Raw genomic sequence first — 27,049 nt, 5'->3', positions numbered from 1 at the left:
GAGCCAAGATCACACCATTGCACTCCAGCCTGGGAGACAGAGAGAGACTCCATCTAAAAAAAAAAAAAAAAAAAAAACTGAAAGAAGGAAGAGCAGAAAATGGACATGATTCCTGCCTTCATGGAACTTATAGTCTAGTGGGGGAGATAGAGCTTAATAAACATTCAGATTGGGCATAGTGGCTTATGCCTGTAATCCCAGCACTTTGGGAGGCCAAGGCGGACAGATCACTTGAGGTCAAGAGTTCAAGACCAGCCTGGCCAACCTGGTGAAACCCTGTCTCTACTAAAAATACAAAAAATTAGCCAAGCATTGTAGCACAGAACTGTAGTCTACTTGGGAGGTTGAGGCAGGAGAATCGCTTGGACCCAAGAGACAGAGGTTGCAGTGAGTGGAGATCATGCCACTGCACTCCAGCCTGGGCAACAGAGCAAGATTTTGTCTCAGAAAAAAAAAAAAAAGAACTTAATCATTCAAATAAATATTAAATATCACTTATGATAAACACTGGGAAGACATGGTACATGGGGCTCTCCAAGGAGGATTTGACTTAATATGTGAAAATCAAAAAGTAAACCATATGGGAAATTCAACTTACATGATACTGGAAGGAAAAGAATTCACTCAGCAAAGAGGTTCCGGTGGTGTCTCAGATTGGGCTCCCTGGAAACAGACTCTGAGACAGATTTACACGTGGAAGATATTGGGGAGCAGTGATACTGTGAAATATGTATTTGGTCTTCATCCCATTTTCTGGCATCCAATTCCTAAAGTCCTTGGAATCTTCGAAGCAAAACGCATCTTTTTGTATATTAATGAGTTGACTGATGGCTGGCAGCCCGTAGGAAGCTGCAGGATGGAGACTGGTCACCAGAAAAGCCAAGGCAGGATTAGAGGGTTAGGACTTTCAGCCTATCCCCCAATGGCCAGTGATTTTATCAATCATGCCTATGTAATTAAGCCTCCATAAAAACCCAAAAGGGCAGGGTTCAGAGAGCTTCCTGATAGCCAAACACGTGGAGGCTTCCAGGAAGATGAACAAGAACGCATCCACGTGCTGGGAGTGTGGCTCACCCCAGCTCCATGGGGACAGAAGCTTCTGAACTTGGGACCCTTCCAGACTTGGTCCTGTATGACTCTTCATTTGGCTGCTTATTTGTGTCCTTTAAAATATCCCTTGTAATAAACCAGAAAACATAAGTGTTTCCCCGTTCTCTGAGCTGCTGTGGCAAATTAATTGAACCCAAAGAGAGGTTTGTGGGCACCTCAATTTATAACTGGTGGGTCAGAAGTTTTGGAGGCCTGGACTTGCCACTGGCATTCAAAGTCTGGGGGCAGCCTTGGGGACTGAGCCCTCACCCTGTGTGACCTGGCACTATCTCCAGGAGATAGTGTCATAATGGATTTGAATTAGGGGACATCCAGCTGGCATCTGCTACAGAATGGATTGCTGACTGGTCTGTGTTTTGAGAGTATTGTGGGAGAAACTGAGTTTGTTTCTTCTACACAGGAGTGCTCTCCTGAGACGCAGCCATGAGGAAGGCAGGACTGGGCAGAGAGAGCCTCACCTCTAATGCGGCAGGCCGGGGGACTAAGACCTCAGCCATCCTTCAGGGAACTCTGGAGTTGGGATGACTCTTCTGAGTTGTCCCAAATTGAGGTGGGGTCCAGGCTTGTGTATCCCTAAGGATGCAGTCAATGACCGTGAGCAGCTGCTGGAAAGGGGCAGGAGCCCAGGATGCTGTCCCTGCTGCAGAGGGCAGTTGCCAGGGAGGGGTGCAGCTGTGAGCCATCATCAAGCACTAGCCCCAGCCAGGTATGGCTACATAAATTGGGGGGCTAACTGTGAAATAAAAATATAGGGCCTCTTCTTCAAATATCAGGAAGAAGTCTCCTTCCATGCTCTATTTTTCAACCAGCCATGGGGTCTGGATTTGCTATTTAATGTTATACTCCCCTAGGCTCTGGGATACTCAAGGAGTGAGTGGAGACATTCACAGGCACCCAGGGCTCCATCCCATGCCTGGACCTGAGGAAGCATGTGCCTGACCCCAGCCCTCCCTGCTCCTGAGTCCAGGCCCCTACCAGGCAGAAAGTGGCAATAGTCACTGGGTGAGGGTGGGGGTAGAAGTGGGAGGTGGGGAAGTAAACAGCCATGAAACCATCCCTGGGAGGCGAGCAGGTGGCAGGAGGGGGACTGTGTGAGCTGAGGCTCCAAGCACGGCTCCATCAGCTTATTGGACTTCACTTAAAAGACACAAATTCAAAGATGAATGATTACAAACAGCATTAAACCCCAGTACAAGTATACCTCTGAGCACAGGACCCTGTCCAAGGGCACTGGAAACTGGCCTGACCCCAGCAGCTGGAGGGTGGGGGCCAAGAACCTGAAGAGGGGATTGGAGCCAAGTACCACCGTAGCCCCCACAGGTGGGGAAGAGCATTTAAGGCCATGGGAATAGTCTGGGCAAGTACCCGTTGCTTTAGGGGAAATGAAAAGGAAGCCAAGAAATGAAAAGCACATTGTCAGAGGAAATGTGGTTCAAATGAAGATGGAGAGGGGACAGGGGCCAGACGGAACCAGGCATTACGGGCCATGTAAAGGACTTTGGGTGATGGTCTCTAAGCACTGGAAAAGCTGTGGCAGGGTTTCATGAAGGGGACATGTCTCAAATTTTGTTTTGAAAAGATTACCGCGGTGAAGTGAAAAACAGATTCGAGGAGATTCAGGTAGTTTGTGGTCTTTGTCATCCAATAAGAGGTGATGAGGCTCAGACCACAGAGGGAGTAGTAGAGACAGAACGCAGTGGATGAATTGGGGCGATATAATATTTCAGAGTGAATAGGCCTCAGTGATGGTTTGGATACGGGGTTAAGGGAGATGGGGTGTCAAGAATGATTTGTTAGATAATGCTATGTCACAAGCACAGACTTAGACCCTGAGTACTAAACAGGGAACCAGGCAAACAAAGACCCTGAATACTAAACAGGGAACCAGGCAAACAAATGCTTGCCTTCATGAAGTTCCAGGAGAGGAAAGGGACGGACGAGGACATGGGTAGTGATAATACAGTATGATCAGGGTTGTCCAAGCTGGGTACATAGGAAGGGCACCCAACCCAACATGAGGACCTGGGGTCACAGGGTCAGGAAGGGCTTCCAAGAGGAAGGGACAACCAAGTTAAGACTTAAAAGGCATGAAGCTAGACAGGTAAAGAGGAAGGAGCATGGGATAGGTAAAGGGATCAGCAGAGCTCAATAGTCTTCAATGGGGGGTGATTTTGCCAGACTTCCTGGGGATATTTGGCAATGTCTGGAGACAGTTTTGGTTGTCATGACTGGGGAAGTCCTACCAGCATCTAGTGGGTAGAGGCCAGGGATACTGCCAAACATCTTACAATGAATAGCACAGCCCCAACACAAACCATATTCAGCCCACAACCTCCACAGTGCCACAGTTGAAAACCCCTGGCATAAAGTCCTCTCAGCACGAGGCCTGGGGCTCAGTCACAGAACAGAGTGGCTTTGCAGCTGGCTGGAGTGTGGAGTCATGAGGTGGGAGGGGCAACAAATGATACAACTAGAGAGTTTAGCAGACACCAGGCCCTAGGGGCCGGAGGAGTTGGACAAGGGGAGTTTGAACCTGTTGGCAAGGGTGCTGGGGAAGCAATGAAAGGTTTTCAGCAGGCAAGTGACAAAATCAACCTTGGGGCCAGGGGTGGTGGCTCATGCCTGTAATCCCAGCATTTTGGGAGGCCAAGGCACAAGGATCACTTGAGCCCAGCAGATGGAGACCAGCCTGGGCAACACAGCGAGACTCTGCTCTATATTTAAAAAAAAAAAATAGCCTTGGAATTACAATCAAAGAGAAGGAGTTAGAATGAGCATAGAAAGGCTGGGAGGGAAGCAGAATACTCAGGGAACTGTGGGCTTGCACATTGTCTAATGGAGTCACAGGAGTAAGGAGAGGCTGGGCCAGGGGGTCTGCAGGATGCGGCAGGAGGGGGCTGTCATCTGAGATGATACAGTTCAGGGACCTAATGGTTGCTGCATCATCTAATCTAATATAGACACATGTTAGAAGCTCAGAGCATTCATTTAGATCATGCACAGCTGATGAAATATGGTCCTGCGGGTCAAGGAGATAGGAGCTTGAGCGTTTGAATCCTGGTTCTGCCATTTACTCTGGCTGCTGTGTACAGATGTGCAGGCTGACCCCCTGCATGGGAGAGTGGGGGCTGACGTCACACTGGAGGCTGGTTTCCTCCACGCACCAAGACATTTGGAGTGCCTTCTAATTGGCACAAACGTGCCGCATGGGCTGGCCACAGCCATGCACATGACCTTAGGCAAGTCAGACTGCTTCTCTGAGCCTGCTGAATACTGGCTGCCTTTAGCATCGATGAGAAGATTAAGAAACAAGGTAGATGAATGCCTAGCCGAGGGTCAGCCACTTGGTAGGCACTCAAGAAATGATTGTACAAGAAGCGCCAGACCTTCAGTCACAATCCCCACTGTTGCAACTGTCTCTGCCTCACCTGACAGGCACTGCAGTTGCTCAGGTGACCTCTGCAGCTGTGCTTTGTCCTCTGTAAGGCACAGGGAGCCTGCAGGACCCCAAGGCTGCAGCAGTGGGCAGTGGGAGAGCAGCTTGCATCTGGGTTGAGTCAAGCAGACACTCACAGTTGTCTTGCTTCCTCACAGCTGCGTGAGGTTTCATTTGTGGTTTTCTTCTGAGCATCTTAGAGGCACCGTGGAAAGTGTGCCTCAGCCTGCTGCCAGAGAGATTCACAGCACAAGAAACCACCGAAGAACATGCTCAAGTGAAAAATGGGAACTATTGATCTCTGACCATGTGCCATACCCTGCCTTTCGGTCTGGTGGAGTCTTGTGTAGCTGTCCTGCCTGAGACAACCAGAACCCAGGCATGGTAACAACACCCGCTAATATCTACTGTGGTAGCAGGCCTGCTGTGTGCCAGGTTTTGGGACGACACCCAATCTGTTTTACCGTTTTAATCTTCATCGCAGTCCCATAAGGCAAGAACTGTTGAGGCTCAGAGGGGTTGAGTAAGTGGCTGTGGGTGACCAGCTTATAACTGGTAGAACTGGGATCTGAACCACAGCAAACCAACATTTCACCCCAGACTCTATCCCTGCAAAAAGCCTTATAGCGAGGACCCCTCTTTTGGGTTCCCTGTGTGGGCTCTCTGAAATGGGTGTCCTTCCAGGGGTGTCAGGAAGAGCAGGAAGCCGCCTCTGATGGGATGCACCCTCCCCGCCCAGGAAGTGGCGGCAGAAAGCGAGCCCAGCGAAGCCAGGGGCAGGAGCGGCCTCCGCGCGACACTGCTGCGCTCTTGATTCTGCGGCCTGGGGCCGAGCACGCGGGGCGGGCGGAGCCTCGAGCTAAGCCCCTGGGGTCCCAGGGCCGCATTCCTCCGAGGTCTGCAAAGGCCACTGCTTAAAGGCGCAGAGGAGCAGCTGGGAACGAGAACAAAGCGGCCAGGCCCCCCTCGGAGGAAGGAAGGAGCGAGCCCCAGGAAACAGCTGATAGCGCTAAGCTCAGCTTGTTTTTTTCCTCTGCTCAACAGTTCTCCTGCCACGGCAAACAAAAGATGTACATTCTGATTCCCTCTTCTGTTTGGATTGTGCTGTCGACTGGATCTGGTTTGTGATGAGCTGGGGGAAGAGGCATCCGCGGGCGGTTTCTGGCTCGGCGTGGCGGTGTGCTTGGCCGCGCCGGATGGCGGAGCTTCCTCTCCCGCTCCTTTTTCCCTGCCTGCGTCGCTAATCCAGCCTGGCCCGGCCTGGCCCGGCCACCCCAAGGGCCGACACGGCCATTTCTTTTGATAGTGGAATTGAAGGTTGCCAAGTTTTCAGATTTAATGGGAGCTGGAGGGTTGCGGTTGTCCTTGACCTTGAAGGACCTGCGCGCACACATACTTTTTCATGGACTTGTAAAACTGTTAAGATGTGAACTGTGCCCTCTCAGCTCCACCAGAAGCCCCTCCCTGTTCTCTGCACTGCGAAGGTCACAGTCTGGTTCCTGGTTGTCCAGAGCCACACTGGGACTCTGTCCAGGGCCACTGGGCCCTGCCAGTTCGGTTGAGAGTAACAGCTACAGGGTCAATGGAAGAAGCCAGCACTCAACAGCAAGAACAATGCAGCCGGTATCTGGACAGGTCCCGACGGGCTTGGGATCTTAATCCCACCTTAAGGTGTCTACCTTCCCCAATGTCTGGACACCTGTAGGTGACAGGTGGCCCTGATGGGACTAAGCAATCCGCTTGAGATTACTGTACTAGAAGGACTTCCCGCTGCCCCTTAGGGGGTGGGGGAGGGGCACTGGCACTGCCAGGCATCCTAAACCCCGTGAGGTCTGATGCTCGATGTCGCCCAATGCTGGGTATACTTGGTTTTGCCTGACCAGGTGTTGACCGTGTGGGTCTGGAAAGGTCACCATAAAACCCAAAGTAAAATAAGGTAAAACCCAGAAAAGGATACAACGCACGCACACACACACCCCTCCACTAAGAGGTGCTGACACTTGGGCAATCCCTACAGCCCTGGGCATGGCGGTTCTGGTCACATGCACTGAATGAGACGGTTCTGATGCCGCTGAGACGGAGGCACACGGCCCTGTGTAACTGCAGGAGTTAAACTGAGCTGTAAGAGGTCAGCGTGGTTGGACCTGCTCCACGCTGCTTGGCGCGTTCTCTCCTCCCACCCTACTCTGAGGAGGCAGTTCACATGCAGAAGACAAATGGCATAAAGGGCAGGCAATTAATTTTTTCAGCTGGAGGCTGCGATGGAATGTGGGTGCTTAAAGTCTGGCGTGCGCCTCTAATTCCATTCTCCTAAGTGAAATACCTCTGCTCTTCAAGGAGGTGGTGCCCTTCAAAGTTCCATGGCTGACATTTTCTGTCTTTAGGACCAAGAGGTGAATTTAGTCCTGAAAATTATTTGGAATGAATCTAAGGCCTTCCTGCATGCTGTCTCATGCTCTTTCCACTACACCAGGGAGTCTACAGTGCTGTAAAGATGGCAGGCCAATTCTTTACTTATTTCCTTGGGGAGGTGGCTGCAGAGCATGACTCAGGGTCTGATTCCATCTCCCAGAACCCTCTGCTGTGTGGAGCAACCAAGCCAGCCTGAGACAGGCAAAGAATTCACTGGGATAAGGGGAAGGGAAACATCTTTAGCAAGAATGCTAAAGATCAAGGACTTAGTACTAGGCAGATAGGGAGAGGGAAGAAGGGGACTCTACAAGGGAGAAAAGAAATCCTGAAGGGAACTTGGAGGGATAAGAAAAAGTTACTTCACCTGCTTCCATACAGGTGGAATAATGTAGTAGTTAAAAGTGCAGTCCAGGGCAGGTGTGGTGGGTCACACCTGTAATTGCAGCCCCATGGGAGGCCGAGGCGGGTGGATCACTGGAGGTCGTGAATTCGAGACCAGCCTAGCTAACATGGTGAAACCTTGTCTCTACTAAAAATACAAAATTAGCTGGGCGTGGTGGCGGGTGCCTGTAATCCCAGCTACTTGGGAGGCTGAGGCAGGAGAATCACTTGAACCCGGGAGTCGGAGGTTGCAGTGAGCTGAGATTGTGCCACTGCACTCTAGCCTGGGTGACAAAGTGAGGCTCAGTCTCAAAAAAAAAAAAAAAAAAAAAGGTGCACCCTGTGTATGATTCTCGGGTTGGTGATCTTAGGCCAGATTTAACCTCTCTATGGCTCAGTTTCCTAATCTGCAAAATGACCGCAATCTCATAGGGTTATTATGGAGATCAAATGAGGAATTCACATAAAGCACTACAGAAAATATTTAGCATGGAATAAGCACTCAATAATGTTTTCCATTATTATTTCCAATTTTTCTCTCAGCATGTGTTTCACAATCCTTTGTTCATGGCAAGGTGTGTTGTCCACTTTCACCCTACACCTTCTACTGAGCAACTTAGGTTTATCCAGTATCCTCATTAGTACATTTAATCCTTAATGTCACTCACCTTTGAAATGTGCTCATTGGATGGGTGCCACACAGAGCAAGCTCACAATAAATGTTGCTGAGTAGAACTTACTGACTGCCACGGACTTAACTTCGTTTGGATGTTGTTTATAGTCTTTCTTTATGCCTCTGCACCCCAGCAGAGTCATAAAGAACCGGAGAGAAGCAGGACCTGAGAACATGAGGCCCAAAGGAGAGCTGTGGGAAGTGAAATACTATATTCAGGGAGACCCTCAGCTCCTTCCCATCTCAGTTGCCCGAATGAAAGCAGGCAGGCTGATACTTCTCAGGTGGGGAATGGAGATATCCCACCTGATCCCTCTCATCAGTTGATAAGCTGGATACCACAAAGTTTATGGTCAGCTTTTTGGTGCTTCACTCTTAAATATGAATGAATAGACAAAGATCAATTGTCGTTTGTAAAAAAAAAAAAAAAAAAAAAAAAAAAAGCACTCTTCAAAATGAAAAACAGAACCAAAACAATCAGAGGAAAAGAACTTGTGGAAAACAGGAACGATGCAGGGACTAGAAGAGACCATTTTTTAAAGCTTATAATTATTATCTTTTGAGATTAAAGAGAAGATAAGGCCTCCATGAAACAAGAACAAATGCTATAAATTGAGGAGCATTCACAGAAGAACAAGGACATTTGGAAATAAAAAATATGTAAATACATTTGCAGAAAAACATGGACAAATCTTAAAGATGTGTTAAACACATTAAGTTAGACATGAAAGAATACGTACTATACAATTCCATTTATACAACATTCAAGGACAGACAAAACTAATCTATAGTAACAGAAATCAGAAAGTGTTTGCCTGAGAAGTGGGGAGGACTGACTGGCAAGGGGCACAAGGGAACTTTCTGGACAGACAAAAATGTTTTATATCTTGTTTGGGTGGTATTTATGAGGGTGTATTTAATTATGAAAATTCATTGAGCTGAATATCTAAGAACTGTACACATTATTGTATGTTAATTACATATCAATAACATCATAGGGCAAAAATGAAAAGTTCAGTAGAAGAATTAAGCCTCTATATCTAGCCATCAGTTTACAAGAAATGCACAGAAGAGAGGAACATGTTAAATGACACCACAGGAATGCAGTCAGCAAAATCTGACTGTGGGAAACTACAGTTTGGCCCCTTTTTTTCAACAAAAACTTGCGAGGTGGGGAAAAAAGACAGAAGAGGAGCCTATAAAAGAGATTTAAGAGACAATCATTGTATGAACCACAATACATTGTATGAACCACATTTGATCTAAATTTAAACAGAAGTTTAATGATTGTTTAAATGATTGTATGATTTAAGTTTAAATTTTACTTTTAAAAGTTTATAGGACAGTTGGTATACAAATATGTCCAGATAATATTAAATAATTATTCTTATTTTTTAAATGAGATAATGTTATTGTAGCGCTTTGTTTTAGTGTGTTTTCTAAGTGACCTTATCTTTTAGAGATTCATAGTGAAATATAAATGATGCATGACTAGAACAGTCAGGAGAAGTGGGAAGGGACATAGGTGAGACAATATTGGCCATGTGTGGGTAACTGTTGAAGCCAGGTGAAGACTAATTTGGGTTTATTATTCCACCTCTGATTTGTATATATTTGAAGTTTCCCATAATAAAATACATTTTTAAAAGTAGAATAATTGGAGGAAAAATAGAGGAAGTCTCCCCCTATGCCTCTCAAAAAGAATTAAGAGATAGAAGTGGATATTAGGAGCAAAAGGTAAGAAACATAAAGGATAATAAGTTCAATATTTCTGAAAAAAAGAGAAGAGACAAAATGGAAGGGAGAAAATGATCAAAGAAATACTATGCGAGGCTGGATGTGCTGGCTCATGCCTGTAATCCCAGCACTTTGAGAGGCCAAGGCAGGAGGACCCCAGAACCAGCCTGGGAAACAGAGAGAGACCCCATCTGTACCAAAAAAAAAAAAAATTAACTAGGCATGGTGGCATGCACCTGTGGTTCAGGAGGCTGAAGTGGGAAGATTGCTTGAGCCTGGGAGGTGAAGGCTGCAGTGAGCCACGATTGAACCACTGCACTTCCAACCTGGGTGACAGACTGAAACTCTCTTTCTCTCGCTCTGACACACACACACACACACACACACACACACACACACACCCCACACACAAATAGTATGACATAATTTCCCAGCACAGACAGCCACTGGTTTCTGGATTGAGTGGCCAGCTGATAGCCATGATAGCCAGCACCATGGATGAAAAAAGCCCCACATCAAAGTATGTCCTTGAGAAATTTCGTCAGATTGGTGTACTGGACCACAAACCTCACGCACCTTTCTACATTCCCTCTACTGCCTCTTTTTCTGTCCCTCTTGGACAGCTCTCTGTCAGCAGCACATCTAGGCTGGGTTGCCCCTCCACTTTCAGAACTGGATGAAATATCATCCTGTAGGGTATGGAGCCTTATTTCCTGGGCAGCTGCTAATCAACTGGATGACATGTCAGGCAATACAGCTCTTCGGATAATCCTTGAGCAATGGAAACGGGAGATGGGAAGGACTGGGCAGCTGCATCTCCCTCGTCTACTCTCTCCTGTGCTTCCTCCTTGTGTCCCTTCCAGAAGAGTCCCTTGTGCCTGATGAACCAGCAGCCAGCTGGGCATCACATCCCCCTTCCCTCACTCTCCTTTTCCCTTCTGCATATTCTATTATAAAAACTTCCAAGCATACAGCAAAGTTGAAAGAATTTCACACAAGCACCTTTGAAATACCCATTACCTAGAGTTTATCATTGACATTTTAACAGCTTTATTGAGATACGATTTAAGTACCATAAAAACCATTCATTTAAAGTGTACTGGCTGGGCGCGGTGGCTCACACCTGTAATCCCAGCACTTTGGGAGGCCAAGGAGGATGGATCACCTGAGGTCAGGAGTTTAAGACCAGCCTGGCCAACATGGTGAAACCCTGTCTCTACTTAAAAAAAAAAAAAAAAAAAAGCCGGGCATGGTGGTGCACACCTGTAGTCCCAGCTATTCAGGAGCTGAGGCAGGAGAATTGCTTGAACCCAGGAGGTGGAGGCTGCAGTGAGCCAAGATTGCACCACTGCACTCCAGATGGCGACAGATGTCTCAAAGGAAAAAAAAAAAGTACCGGTTTTTAGTACATTTACAGAGGTGTGCAAACATTACCACAATCGATTTTAAAATATTTTCTTCACCCCCAAAAGAAATCCCATATCCTTTAGCAGTCACTTCCATTACTCTGCACTTCCATCCCCAAGCAACCATTCATCTATTTTCTGTCTCTATGGAATTGCCTATATTAGACACCTCGTATAAATGGAATCATGCAGTATATGTCATTTGTGACTGGCTTCTTCCATTTAGCATGTTTTCAAGGTTCACCCATGTTGAAGCATGTATATCAGTACTTCATTCCTTTCTTCCCCATCCTCCCCTCCCCCAAGACAGAGTCTTGCTCTGTCATTCAGGTTGGAGTGCAATGGCGCCATCTCGGCTCACTGCAACCTTTGCCTCCCAGGTTCAAGCGATTCTCCTCTCTCAGCCTCCCAAGCAGCTGGGATTACAGGCACCCCCGGCTATTTTTTGTATTTTTAGTAGAGACGGGTTTTCACCATGTTGACCAGGCTGGTCTCTAACTCCTGACCTCGTGATCTGCCCGCCTCAGCCTCACAAAGTGCTGGGATTACAGGCGTGAGCCACCACTGCCGGCCAGTACTTCATTCCTTTCTATGGCAAATAATATTCCTTGTATATCATTAGCATTTTACTAGATTTGCTTAATCAAATGTTCATCTATCTATCTATCCATCCTCTCTATCCATCCATTTAATCAATCTTACATCTTTTATTTATTTTCGAGTAAACTCACTTCTCTTTTTTCCAAGCATTTGCACCTTCAGCTTGCACACCTCTCAAATATATCTCATATCACTATCCTGTGTGCAAAGGAGGCTGGGAGAGATGTTGTCTTTAGTCATCTGGCATTTTGTGATAGAGGGAGGCAAGGGAAAAGGGAGACTGGGAATAGATTTTGCTACCTAAGAATACAGTTTCTCAATCCCATCTCCCCTCCCTCCATGGCATCCCCCAGATCATGTATTCTAGAAACACCAAATTCCTTAAAGCTCCCTGAATACCTTACACTTTTTCTGACTCCATCTCTTGCACATGTTCATTACCTGGATAGCCTTCTAGGTGTTTCCCTCATATTCAGGCCAACTGTGGCTCTTCAGTGAAGTATTCTCAACACACACACACACTCACACACACTCACATACATACACATTCACATAACACACACATATACACACACTCACATACACACATATACATACACTCAAATACACACACACATACATACACACACTCACATACACACACATGCACACACACATACACACATGCTCTCATACACATATGCTTACATACATACATGTACATTCACACATATGCTCACACCTACATACACACATACATACACACGCACACTCACATGCACATACACACAGGCATACATACACATTCACATACACATGCACACATACACACATGCTCTCATACACATATGCTCATGTACACTCACATGCACATACACACACATATGCATACTCACACACTCACATATACACATACACACCACACTCACACACACACTCGCACATACACATACACTCACACACACTCATACACCGACACATGTATACACACATACACATATACATACACCCACTCACATACACACACATACTCATACACTCACACACACACACACACACACTCATATACACACACAATCACACATACACAATCACATACGTACACATGCACACACCGACCCCGTGGGCCCCCCTGCACGTGTTCCACACTCTATTGAATCAACCTTCTGACTGTCTGTCTCTACCAGTCTCTAAATCCTCAAGGGCGGGGGCCAGGCCTTACAGGTCTCGGTATCCGTGCAACTCATTGCGGGGCATGACTCAACAAATGTTTTCTGCATAATGAATGGAAAACATCTAGTCACCGTCTTCGTGGTTATTTAATTAAAAACATGGCATGCACCAGGTGAGGCCCTGTGATAAACGCCTGGATTTGGAGACAAAGATGAGTAAGACTGTATCCTGGGCCTCAGAGGTGCCTACAGGACTCTTGTCTGGACAAATGCAAAACTGGACAAGATGCCAGGGCAACAGATGTAAACCGGGACTGTCCCAAGCAAACCGGAACATATGGTCACCCAAATTATACACCAGCTTCTCTGAAAACAGCAGTGCCATGCTGACTCATGCACACCCGTTAGACCCTAGTCACTTCCAGAACTTTCTTGTTCAGGCCAATCACTTCATTAGTACTTGGATTGTTTATGTTTTTTCGTTGTTGTGAACCATGTGGAAATTATCCATGAAATTTTATATTTCTAAAGCCTTACATTAAAAAATACTTAAGCAACTAGAAATAAAACACCTAATGCACAGCTCAACACTTCCTAATGTTTTCTTCATAGAGACAGGGTCTCACTAAGTTACCCAGGTTGGAGTGCTGTGGTTTGTCTACCGCACCACAGCCTCGAACTCCTTGGATGAAGGATCCTCCCATTTCAGCCTTCTGAGTACCTGGGACTACAGGCATACACCACTGCACCCAACTTTTCCAACCTTTCCTGAAGTACTGAAATGCATAGTTGTAATCAGTGGGTGACAATCATTACATATATAAATTTCTTGGTATTAACAATAGACTCTGGTTTATCATCTTATTGATGGACCTTTGGGTGTTTCCAGCTTGTGACCATTCTGAATTAATGAAGTTATGAACATCTCAATATAGATTCCTTTTTCTTTCTTCTGAGTCTCTTTGAGGTACATACTCCAAAGTTAGATAATCTGGTTGAAAGACAGGAACAGTTTGTTACTTTTTGTTTCCCATTGCTCTCTGTCATATTGCTTTCCGAAAAGTCCGAGTCGGCCAGGCACGGTGGCTCACACCTGTAATCCCAGCACTTTGGGAGGCTGAGGCGGGAGGATCACTTGAGGTCAGGGGTTCATAGATCAGCCTGGCCAACATGGTGAAACCCCATCTCCACGAAAAATACAAAAATTAGCCAGGTGCGGTGGTGGGCGCCTATAATCCCAGCTACCTGGGAGGCTGAGGCAGGAGAATGGCTTGCATCTGGGAGGTAGAGGTTGCAGTGAGCTGAGATCAGGACACTGCACTCCAGCCTGGGTGACACAGCGAGACTCCGTCTCAAAACAAAACAAATCTGAAGTAAATATATACCTTAAAATTGCAAGGTGTGTTGTAGATTTCAGTAAATATTTGTTGAGTAAATACATGAATTAAAATCAATGCAGCCATAAAAAGACAAATATTGCATGATTCCACTTATATGAGGTACCTAGAGTAGTCAAATTCATAGAGAGAGAAAGTAAAATGGTGGTTGCCTGGGGTTGAGGGGAGAAGGAATGGCAAGTTGTTTAATGAGTGTAAATTATCAGTTTTACAAGATGAGTAGTTCTGGAGATTGGTTGCACAACAGTGAGAATGTACTTAACACTACTGAACTTACACTGCAAAATGATTTAGATAGTAAATTTTATGTGTAATTTATCATACATACAAGCATATATAAATATATATGTATTATATATAGAAATAAATATGTATGTGTATATAGTGAATATGTATATATATTTAATCTAATGATCATTTGGCATACATTGTCAGTAGAAGTGTGCCTGTAATACATAGTCATGCATGCAAAATGAAATTTCATGCGTGTGCGGAATTTCCTCAATTAAAATGACAGTGTTAATTATTCAGTGCAGAGACAGGCAGGAGGAGGTGTGTGTGATGTTAATGTTATTACATGGCACATAGAATAAGAAACATCATAGACTAGACAATATATGAACATTTAATATTAGTAATAAAGTGCTCAACCTTAAAAAAAAATCATATGCATCTAATTTTCTATTATCTGTGAACTTTAAAAAAGGCAGAGCTTAGCGGATCTTACAGACATCCACTTGAACTTTTCGTCTTAAAGATGAGGTGATGAGCCTAAGAGAGGTAACAGATTTTCCCACATCAAGAGCAGCTACGGCTTCCCTTTTCTTGATGACCTTAGCCACCAACTCTATCTCATTGGCCAAAATGAATCTCATGGCCTCCCCTGGCTGCACCCAAAGCTGCTGGGAAAGCAGCAAAAGGAATAGGTTAGACACATTGCCACTCCAAACAAATAGGGTTCCCTGAACAAGGGAAGAAAAGGAGAATATGTATTAGGTAGGCAGTCAGCAGTGTCTGCTGCACTCACCTTATTGTCTTTGTTCTGTGTTGTCTTGTTTTTTGTTTGGGATGTTACAGGCTGGAACCAATGGTTACATGGCTCCTGAGATCCTAATGGAAAAGGTAAGTTATTCCTATCCTGTGGACTGGTTTGCCATGGGATGCAGCATTTATGAAATGGTTGCTGGACGAACACCATTCAAAGATTACAAGGAAAAGGTCAGTAAAGAGGATCTAAAGCAAAGAACTCTGCAAGACGAGGTCAAATTCCAGCATGATAACTTCACAGAGGAAGCAAAAGATATTTGCAGGCTCTTCTTGGCTAAGAAACCAGAGCAACGCTTAGGAAGCAGGTAAACTAGCAGGTAACAGAGAGGATTGCTGACACCAGTATTGTCCACAGGGATTGGGAGAATACTTTTGATTTGTGGCAACATCTTGGAATTAAGTATTATGATTTTCCTATTTTTACTTGCATATTATATGGTTAAATATTTCTAATACTTTCAAACACTATGAGCACTTTCTGTGGAACGATCTCCAAGATGTATTTTAAGGTGGAAAAGTGAGGTGCAAAACAGCTTGTGTTAAAAAAAAGAAAAAAGAATACATAATTCAAATGGTTATCTAGAATATTTGAAAGAATTTATAGGATTGGTTATGTCAGATGAAGGGAAATTGGGGGCTGGGGATGGGGATGCAAATAAGAATTCTCACTGTATCACCTTAGTTTCTTTTGCATGTTGAACCATGTTGAGTAAATAAATGTATTAAAATCACATGCAGTCATAAAACAAAACAAATATTGCATGATTCCACTTACATAAGGTACCTACAGTAGTCAAATTCATAGAGACAGAAAGTAGAAGTCAGGGCAGGGTGGCTCATGCCTGTAATCCCAGCACTTTGGGAGGCCGAGGCGGGTGGATCACAAGGTCAGGAGTTCAAGACCAGCCTGGCCAAGACAGTGAAACCCCGTCTCTAATAAAACTACAAAAATTAGCCAGGCGCGGTGGCAGGTGCCTATAATCCCAACTACTCGGGAGGCTGAGGCAGGAGAATCGCTTGAACCCAGGCGGCAGAGGTTGCAGTGAGCTGAGATCGAGCCACTGTACTCCAGCCTGGGTGACAGAGCGAGACTCCATCTCAAAAAAGAAGAAAGTAAGTAGAACGGCAGTTTCCTGGGGTTAAGGGGAGGAGAAATGGGAATTGTTTAATGATTATAAATTATCTGTTTTACAAAATGAAGAGTTCTGGAGATTGGTTGCACAACAACGTAGTGTGAAGATACTTAACACTGTTACATACATTATCTATTAAAAAATAATTCAAACAGGCTGGGCACAATAGCTCACACCTATGAGCCAGGTATGGTGGCTCACGCCAGCACTTTGGGAGGTTGAGGTGGTGGATTACCTGAGGTCAGGAGTTTAAGACCAGCCTGGCCAACATACAGTGAAACTCCATGTCTACTAAAAATACAAAAAATTAGCCAGGAGTGGTGGCAGCCGCCTGTAATCCCAGATAATCGGGAGGTTGAGGCACGAGAATCACTTGAACCCAGGAGGCAGAGGTTGCAGTGAGCCGAGATTGCACCACTGCACTCCAGCCTGGGCAACAGAGCAAGACTCTGTCTCAAAATAATACAAATAATAATAATGGTAATAATAATTAAAATAAAAACAGAAAACTACCAGTACTGATAGTCATAGCTCTGGAAAATTCTGTTCCTTTCAAATGTCTCCCGTAGCATATCATCAGTCCTTCAAAAAATATTTACATGAGCACAAATGATGTTGCCAGCTGTTAAAATTGAAGCCAAGTTTTATGGTTTATGATATAATAATAAGATTAAGCTATTTTAGAAGGCCGGGCGCAGTGGTTCATGCCTGTAATCTTAAAACTTTGAAAGGCCAAGGTGGGAGGATCACTTGAGTCCAGGAGTTCAAGACCAGCCTAAGCAACATAGAGAGACCCTGCCTCTACGAATAATAAAAATATTAGCCAGGTGTAGGAATGCATGCCTGTAGTCCCAGCTACTCAAGAGGCTGAGGTGGGAGGATCACTTGAGCCCAGGAGCTCAAGGCTGCAGTGAGCTATGATCATGCCACTGTACTCCAGCATGGATGACAGAGCAAGACCCTGTCTCTAAAAAAAAGATTCTATAGAAGAACAAAAGAAGTAAAAGTTGGCCTGTGAAAAGACCCTTGGCAGTGAGTGACTATGTTGTGTAGGGAGAAAATCAAGAGCTTTAGATTCACAGTAGATTCAAGTCCCAGCTCTGCTATAGACTGGTTATTTTACCTCAAGCAATTGAATTGCTTTCTTTGAATCTCAATATCCTCATATATAAAATGAGGAGATTGTGGGTATTATGGTTAATTTTATGTGTCAACTCGGTTAGGCCACAGTACTCAGATATTTGGTCAAATATTATTGAGATATTTCTGGGCAGATTTTTAGATGAGATTAACATTTAAATCAGTAGACTTTGAGTAAAGTAGATAACTGTCCATAACGTGGATAGGCTTGATTCAATCAGTTGAAAGCCTTAATAAGAAAAGACTGACTTACCCAGAAGAAATGGGAATTCTGCCAGCAAACCACCTTTGCGATCCTTCCCTGGGTTTCCAGCGTGCTAAACTACCCTGCAGACTTTGGATTTACAAAGCCCTAAATGAAATCTCTCTCTCTGTCTCCCCTTCTCTTTCTCTCTCTCCCCATCCTTCCTTCCCTTCCTCTCTCTCCCTCTCTCTTTCTCTCCTTCTCAGAGAGATTTATATGTGTACACTCACACATTGTCAGGGAGGAAACGCATTCTCTACCCTCTTACCCTCTTACATTCAGTTATTGGAGACTTACAAATTATTATTAGCTTTTGAGATAGAGTCTCACTCTGCTGCCCAGGCTGGAGTGCAATGGCATAATCTTGGCTCACTGCAATCTCAGCCTCCCAGGTTCAAGCAATTCTTCTTCCTTGGCCTCCCGAGTAGCTGGGATTACAGGCACCCACCACCACACCCAGCTAATTTTTGTATTTTTAGTAGAGACAGGGTTTCACCGTGTTGGCCGGGATAGTCTCGATCCCACATGCTTCACACACAATTCTGTTGACCAGAACTCATCCTCGGATCCTGCCTACGAGTGAGGGGGCTGACTAGTGTCTTCTGCGTGCCCAGGAGTGAGAATCAAATAGGATATGGTGACCACTGACAATCACTAACAATCTCTACCCTCATGGTCTTCAGTGAGTATCCGAGGGTGCGGGAGCAGTGGCTGAGTCAGGAGGAAAGTCTCTTTAGATGACTTCCCCGAAGGGAAAAACACCCACTTGGATGCCTCGATTCCCACGTTTGATTTAAAATCTATCTTGGCCGGGCGCGGTGGCTCACGCCTGTAATCCCAGCACTTTGGGAGGCCGAGATGGGTGGATCACCTGAGGTCAGGAGTTCAAGAACAACTTGGCCAACATGATGAAACCCCGTCTCTACTAAAAATACAAAAAATTAGCCGGGTGCAGTGGCGGGTGCCTGTAATCCCAGCTACTCAGGAGGCTGAGGCAGGGGAATCGCTTGAGCCTGGGAGGCGGAGGTTGAAGTGAGCCAAGATCACACCACTGTTCTCCAGCCTGGGCAACAAGAGCAAAACTCTGTCTCAGGAAAAAATTTAAAAAATAAAAATAAAATAAAATAAATCTTAATACTCTATAAGCAGACTTTGGATTTACAAAATGAAATATTAACAAACTTCATGAAAATGTGACCTTAAAGCACTGTAAACACCACTTTAAAGCATACTAAACACTGGTCACTGCCTGAAGCTGCTTCCTCAAGCAAAGCCTTTCTAATAAAGCATCTGTTGTTGTGACTGTTTTGAATAAGACTGTTTACAACATTAGAGAAAAGGCATATAAAAAACAGCTGTTCAGTGAAACAGAAAATCTTCCAACATTTTTTTTTTCTTACAGCCTCTATAACTGCAGAATCTTCCAACATTTTTATTTCAACTCTTTATATTTTTAAAAAATTTAATCAAATGAGATCACGTTGGATTAAGGTAGTGGGCATCCTCCAACCCAAGGCAAATGCCTCGACAGCATGTTACACAGCAGAGTTCAAATGCTCCCTCCCTGTTGCCTTCTTAAGCATTTGAAATGAATTAAAAACCCTTCTCCTTTAGACATCACTGAAAAGGATTACCTTCTTTGCCTTTATGGGTCTGGGAGTTAATTTTGCAGAGAAGCCAAAAGCTTTTCTGAGCGTCTCCAGGGGCTCCAGATGGAATCAACTACAGGGTCTTCCAAAGAAATAAATGGTGAAGACCACTTACGTTTCTGCAGGTTTTTTTCTGGTGAGCCAGTGCAGCAGAACAAGAGCAAATAATCGTGAAAGTCTCTGACTTAAGTGCTTCTCCAACACACAATTTCATGCCAATACCTACTGTTCTTGGCAGACCAAATTCCCTTGTGGGCCTCATGTATGGGCAGGTGGTATCTTTGCTTCATTGACTATTATAAGAAAATCCATTGTAATCTCTGTGTGGGGTTCCATAATACGAGAGCCTCTGTTAATGCTCTGAAATATATTCCACTCCAATGAGCAGAAGTCCTCCCTGCAGCTGCCACTTTGGCTGTTACAAAAGATAATGCCTCCAGCAACAGCCTCTCCTATTTGTTCAAAGTGCACCGCACAATGATGGGCCAAAAGAGCCCTGCACAGAACTGCCAGGGAAAGAGGCAAGAGTGAAATAATCAGCCTGTTACTTTAATGACAGACCTGTGGTGGGAGTTGCTAGTGCAAGAGATCAAAGACATCATCTTTGCGGTGGCCCAGCCACAAGAACAAGGAATGGAGATGGGAAAGCCCAGTCTTCACTGGTAGCAGCAGTACCCGCAGACATTTCTTGGGAAAAGGTATACAAGGCATGAATCCTGCCCTCCAGGGGATTGTCGTTGGGTTATTGAAGAACATAAAGGAAACCTCAAAGTGACCCATGGTTTCCTTGTCTTTTATAATTAGTTGCAAAAGGGCTGCAGTCAGCCACCACTGATGGACAAACCAAGGCTCCCTGGGAGTGGTGGGTTTGAGATGCTATGTGAGAACTGTTCATCCTGATGTAAAGACTGGTCTGGCAAGTCTCCCAAGGTTACCAAGCTCCTGGGCAGTCTCCATTTACTGCTTAGACTGAGTTTTTAAGGGCCCTTTTGACCCCTGGTACGGTGTGTTCAATTCATGTCTGCCAGTGGTCATGGAAGCGATGCAAGTACCTTCCCTGTGGCACCTACTCCCATTCCAAAGCCTTCATTCTCTTTTGAGACATGCAGGTCTGGGGCTCATTCCTGATCTATTTGGATGGCATTCTAGCTCTTTCCTTCTGCCACATTTAAAAATCTGATACCTTTAAAAGGTGAATGTTTCTGTGTAAATTATACCTCAATAAACCTGACTTTTAAAAAATCTCTCTTTTTTTTTTTTTTGAGACAGAGTCTTGCTCTGTCACCTAGGCTGGACTGCAATAGCCCGATCTCGGCTCACTGCAACCTTTGCCTCCCAGGTTGAAGCAATTCTCCTCCCTCAGCCTCCCAAGTAACTGGGATTATAGGCATGTGCCACCACGCCTGACTAATTTTTGTATTTTTCAGTAGAGACAGGGTTTCACCATGTTGGCCAGTCTGGTCTCAAACTCCTGGCCTCAGGAGATCCACCCACTTCGGCCTCCCAAAGTGCTGGGATTACAGGTGTGAGCCACTGTGCCTGGCCTAAATATCTATTTTTGAAGCTTACATGTATCTCAGTAACTCTCCCTCAAGGCTCTTAACCTACAAGATGTAAACCACACAGACACTGGGGCAGTCGGTTCTGGTAGATGGCAAGCCTGCATTTTCTTTCTTTCAGTTGGTGGAGACTTGGTAGAGACTTTGGGAGAAAAGACACCCCTTGTAGCACCTTTGATCCAGGTCTCCATACACAGTGGGAAAAGTCCACGAAGTTCCGGATAGACCTTTCCGGAAGTGGGTAGGGTTGGGTCACAGAACAAGAGCCCAAGGAATCACTGGATCATCAGATGCCTCCAATTAAGTTTCTCTTCTCATAATAAAATTTAATTATAAATTTTCCTTTGAAAAAGTCACCTATTTACTGTGGCTTCCTCAGATGCACAGTTATTCATGAATTCAGAAGCACATAAAGGAGTCAAAAATACAGGAGTTAGAGACAGGGCTGTTGTACTGGTTGAATGTAATAATATAATGAAGAGCTGAATGTTGTGTTAACTGAGAGTAGGCCCTGAATAAATGTCAGTTATCCTCATTCTTGTTATTAGTTGTGCCATTATTGGATATTGCCTTTAGTCATCTTGCTGGGCAGAGTCTGTTGTCGTTATCATCTGACATGGTGGGGAATCTCCGAAGGGAATATATGGGGCAAACTCTCAATCCTTTCCCAAAAAGCTTTTTGATATCCTGAATGGAAAATGTAAAGGATGGACCATTAATATGATTAATTTCTATTAAGGTTGACTTATGGCAGAAATTGACTTTTTTTAAAAGGAAGACATTTCTTTTAAAAAAAATCTTTTACTTTAGATTCAGGGAGTATATGTGCAGGTTTGTTACAAAGACATATTGTGTAATGCTGAGGTTTTGGATGCAATTGAATCTACCACCCAAGTAGTGAGCACAGTACCCAATAGATAGTTTTTCAACCCTTGCCCCACCCCCAAAACATCTAGTAGTCCCCCGTGTCTATTGTTCCCATCTTTACGTCCATGTTTACCCAATGTTTAGCTCCCACTTATAAGTGAGAACATGCAGTACTTGGTTTTCTGTTTCTATGTTAGTTCACTTAGGAAAATGGTCTCCAGCTGCTTCTATGTTGCTGCAAAGAACATGGTTTCGTTCCTTTTTATGGCTGCACATTATTCCATATTGTGTATGTACCACATTTTCTTTATTCAATCCACCATTTATGGACTCCTTAGTTGATTCCATGTCTTTGCTATTGTGAATGGTGCTGTGATGAACATATGAGTGTATGTCTTTTTGGTAGAACAATGTATTTCCCTTTGGGTATATACCAGTAATAGTATTGCTGGGTCAAATGGTAGTTCTATTTTTAGTTCTTTGAGAAATCTCCAAGCTGCTTTCCAGAATGGCTGAACTAATTTACCTTCCCATCAACAGTGTGTAAGCATTCCCTTTTCTGTGCAGCCCCTCCAATATGTTTTTGTTTGGTTGGTTGGTTTGTTGGTTGGTTGGTATTTTTTCGTTTGTTTTTTGTTTGTTTTTGAGACGGAATCTCATTCTGTCACCCCGGCTGGAGTGCAGTGGCACGACCTCAGCTCACTGCAATCTCCGCCTCCTGGATTCAAGCAATTCTCCTGCCTCAGCCTCCTGAGTAGCTAAGACTACAGGCACACGCCGCCACACCTGTCTAATTTTTTGTATTTTAGTAGATATGGGGTTTCACCATGTTGCCCAGGCTGGTCTTGAACTCCTGAGCTCAAGCAATCTGCCTACCTTGGTCTCCCAAGGTGCTAGGATTACAGGCGTGAGCCACCGTGCCTGGCTGTTTTTTTTGTTTGTTTGTTTTGTTACTTCTTAGTAATAGCTATTCTGACGGGTGTGAGATGGTATCTTATTGTGGTTTTAATTTACTTTTATCTGATGATTAGTGATAATGAGCATTTTTTGATATATTTGTTGGCCACTTGTATGTGGAAGATGTTTCTCAATCAGACCAAGAAATCTATCCACATTTTTTTTTTTTTTTTTTTTTTGAGACAGAGTCTGACTCTGTCACCCAGGCTGGAATGAGCTCACTGCAAGCTCTGCCTCCCGGGTTCATGCCATTCTCCTGCCTCAGCCTCCCCAGTAGCTGGGACTACAGGCATCCGCCACCACACCCGGCTAATTTTTTGTATTTTTAGTAGAGACAGGGTTTCATGGTGTTAGCCAGGATGGTCTCGATCTCTTGACCTCGTGATCCACCCACCTTGGCCTCCCAAAGTGCTGGGATTACAGGCGTGAGCCACCGCATCTGGCTATTCACATTTTTTAGAGGAAAAAAAAAATTTTGAATCTGATGCCACAAAACAGCCCACTTTTTATTTTGTTAAAACCTAGATTTGGCCAGGTGCAGTGGCTCAAGCCTGTAATCCCAGCACTTTGGGAGGCCGAGATGGGTGGATCACAAGGTCAGGAGATCAAGACCATCCTGGCTAACCCGGTGAAACCCGTCTCTACTAAAAAATACAAAAAACTAGCCAGGCGAGGTGGCGGGCGCCTGTAATCCCAGCTACTCGGAGGCTGAGGCAGGAGAATGGTGTAAACCTGGGAGGCGGAGCTTGCAGTGAGCTGAGATCCGGCCACTGCACTGCAGCCTGGGCGACAGAGCGAGACTCCGTCTCAAAGAAAAAAAAAAAAAAAAAAAACCTAGATTTAAGAGTAACTAAGGGGAGTATGGTAGGCAGCCCCTAAGATGGCTCCCAATGATCCCCACATCCTGGCATTCATACCCATGTATGATCCCTTTACCTTAAGTGTGGTCTTCCTTCAATAAGAAATAGAATATGGCGGAAGTGATGAGATGTCACTTCTAAGATTAGATTATTAAAAAAACTATGGCTTCTATTTTGAGCATTGTGTGTGTGTGTGTGTGTGTGTGTGTGTGTGTGTGTGATCACTGACCTTGGGAAAGCCAGCTGCAATGTTTTAAAGCAGCCCTGTGAAGGCTCATGTGATAAGGGATGGAGGCTTGACAATAACCACATGAGTGAGCTTGGAAGCAAATCCCCCAGCCTCAGCTGAGCCTTCAGATGAGACCACAGTCTCAGCCAGCAGTTTTACTGCAACCTCAGAAGAGACTCTGAGACAGAGACACCCAGTTAAGCCATGTCCAGATTCTTGACCCTCAGAAGCTGTGAGATAATAAATGTTTGTTGTTTTAAGGCACTAAATTTTGGAGCAATTTGTTACACAGCAATAGATAACTAATATTAATAATAGAGGTTACACAGTTGGGAACATGCTTTTTTCTTTAGATACTGGAATAATTTCTAGCATAGAGATGGAGGGTTTGATAATAATAATCATAGTGTTGAATACTAAATTTATGCTAATTCCTACTACTACAAATTGCTAATGGATTTTTTTAAGTCTTTAAAGAAATAACACCAAGATTATTGTGGCAGTTGGGGAGGTAAGTGGGGCTTCTGGAAATCATATCATATTACCAATAAAGAGATACAAGTGCCGCCTTTTAAAATGGGAATGGTGGTTGTGTGGGACAGAGATATGCTTAACTTGTTCTGTGTGACCCTGAAAAGGCAATGACTGGAAGCTGCAGGCAAGCAGGTGTGGTTCTACAGAACTTTCCTACTATTTCCTTGAAACACCAAGAATAAAAGTCATGTCCAAAGCTTCACTATTTAAAAATTGCATCTACAGGTGAAAGCTGTCTGCAAATAATGAGAGTGCTGTCTATATGGGAATTTGGGGTGATTTCAAAAGCTATTATTTTTCAGTTATTCTTTATGTTATTATATTGTCTTTGCAATTAAAATAAAATGTAAGAAAAGAATGCTACACATTTTGTATTGTTAGAACGTGTCCCATTTTGGTTTGTTAACTCTGTCTCAGGCTGATGTCTCCTTTCTTCACAGAGAAAAGTCTGATGATCCCAGGAAACATCATTTCTTTAAAACGATCAACTTTCCTCGCCTAGAAGCCGGCCTAATTGAACCCCCATTTGTGCCAGACCCTTCAGTGGTTTATGCCAAAGACATCGGTGAAATTGATGATTTCTCTGAGGTTCGGGGGGTGGAATTTGATGACAAAGATAAGCAGTTCTTCAAAAACTTTGCAACAGGTGCTGTTCCTATAGCGTGGCAGGAAGAAATTATAGAAACAGGACTGTTTGAGGAACTGAATGACCCCAACAGACCTACGGGTTGTGAGGAGGGTAATTCATCCAAGTCTGGCGTGTGTTTGTTACTGTAAATTGCTCTCTTTACCAGACAGGTGGCAGGAGTCTCGGCTGACATAATCCTCGAATGTTCCCAACACGTGGAAATCTGTGGAATGAGGGATAATCAGTTAGGAGGGGGACATCGCAACCACAAAACAATTCAAAGGACAGGCAAGCTCACTACTAGGACACATTTTATTTTCTTTCTCTTACTTTTTTTCATAAAGATGAGTAAAGTCTCAGTTTTCACTGAGGGCTGGGAAAAGGAACACTCAGGTTTATTTTGATAAACTGAAAGCATCAGCCTTTTACCATCATGTCCCCGTGTATTACGCAAAGTCCTAGGAACAGATAATGGAACTTTGTGTTGTGCCCAGAAAATGAGCATTTGCAGTTCTTAGTAAATAATCATTTTAGTTTTTCTTTGTTTATATCTTTTTTTCCCTTCATCTTTCTTCTGCTTCTATACTTATAAAAAGGATTTTGAAGCTGGAAACAAATGTTCCTGACATTCTCCCTCTAAAAAGGAGTGGGTTACAATATTTTGGCAATGTTTTAGATCACAGAATAATTTTCAATTTCACTGACAGTTTCTTTTACAATTTTTTGGAAACAATTTACTATCCTCATATTGAAGCATTTTAAATGTAAACATCCATGAGGTCTGTGAAGTAAAGCATTCTGTAAATTTAGTTGAGTCCTTTAAGTAATATGGTAAACTTGCACTACCATATGCCATCGGTTCCCAAACTCTGCTGAACTTTGGAATCATCTAGGGATCTTTTAAAAAACGAATGCCTGACTCCCATCCACAGACATTCGGATCCTCACTCCCAGGTATGGGAACAACTTGACCATTTAGAATTTCAGAAGCTCCCCAAGTGAGTCTGCTGTGCAGCAGTTTGGCAGGCACTGCCATGCACATGTGAATGTTATTACATTCGATCTTATTTTGGTTGCTCAAAACTTCAATCATACATTTTGATGGCAACTTTTCAAATGTTCCCAAAGCATGTCATTTTAGCAATTGCAGTATAAATGAAACAAGACAATCTATTCATCTTAGAGCTTCTCTTGTCCTTGCACACTTTAGTGTCTCACACATATCTTGGGAGCTTGGTCTCTTGGCTATTTCAAAGCCTGAAGGAGACCTATGGGCTTAGAAATTGAGTTGAACAGGCCAGGTGCAGTGGCTCATGTCTCTAATCCCAGTACTTTGGGAGGCCGAGGCGGATGGATCACGAGGTCAAGAGTTCAAGACCAGCCTGGCCAACATGGTGTAAACCCCGTCTCTACTAAAAATACAAACATTAGCCCGGTGTGGTGGTGTGCATCTGGAATCCCAGCTACTCGGGAGCCTGAGGCAGGAGAATTGCTTGAACCCAGGAGGCAGAGGTTGTAGTGAGCCAAGATCGCGTGCCATTGCACTCCAGCCTGGGCAACAAGAGCAAGACTCTTGTCTCAAAAAGAAAAAAAAAAAGAAAGAAAAGAAATTGAATTGAAAAAATAGTAGCCCTCATTTCAAGTGGCTGCCCAGCCAGCACTGTATGGTAGAATTAGCATTTCTCAAAAGCACAGCCGAGGTGAGAATTCTACAGCTGCGAAAAAATATTTGGGATACAAATATAAAGCTGGGTGATATTTTTAAAAAGGATGTGTGTGTGCATAATAAAATCTAAATTTATCCCAGTGGTAAAAAAATCTGGCTGAAGTCAATTAAAAAGTTTTGTCCCTTGAGTTAGGGATTCAAAAACTGCAAAAGTGCCGGTCAAAAAAATGTTG

General features: G+C 44.3%; 1 protein-coding gene across 1 annotated transcript in view; it reads left to right on the top strand.

Moving 5' to 3' along the window:
• The window catches only part of GRK7 (G protein-coupled receptor kinase 7), a 40,386-nt gene extending 13,662 nt beyond the window's left edge, over positions 1–26,724 (top strand). The window contains exons 3-4 of the mRNA XM_025377449.1: positions 15,381–15,655; positions 24,963–26,724. Coding sequence (XP_025233234.1) covers positions 15,381–15,655; positions 24,963–25,299 — 612 coding nt within the window. The 3' untranslated portion in view covers positions 25,300–26,724. The remainder of the gene's footprint in view (positions 1–15,380; positions 15,656–24,962) is intronic.
• Positions 26,725–27,049: the final 325 nt, after the last annotated feature.

The sequence above is a fragment of the Theropithecus gelada genome, chromosome 2, assembly GCF_003255815.1.
Source record: "Theropithecus gelada isolate Dixy chromosome 2, Tgel_1.0, whole genome shotgun sequence".
Taxonomy (NCBI): domain Eukaryota; kingdom Metazoa; phylum Chordata; class Mammalia; order Primates; family Cercopithecidae; genus Theropithecus; species Theropithecus gelada.
This window is presented reverse-complemented; position numbering and strand designations above follow the sequence as displayed.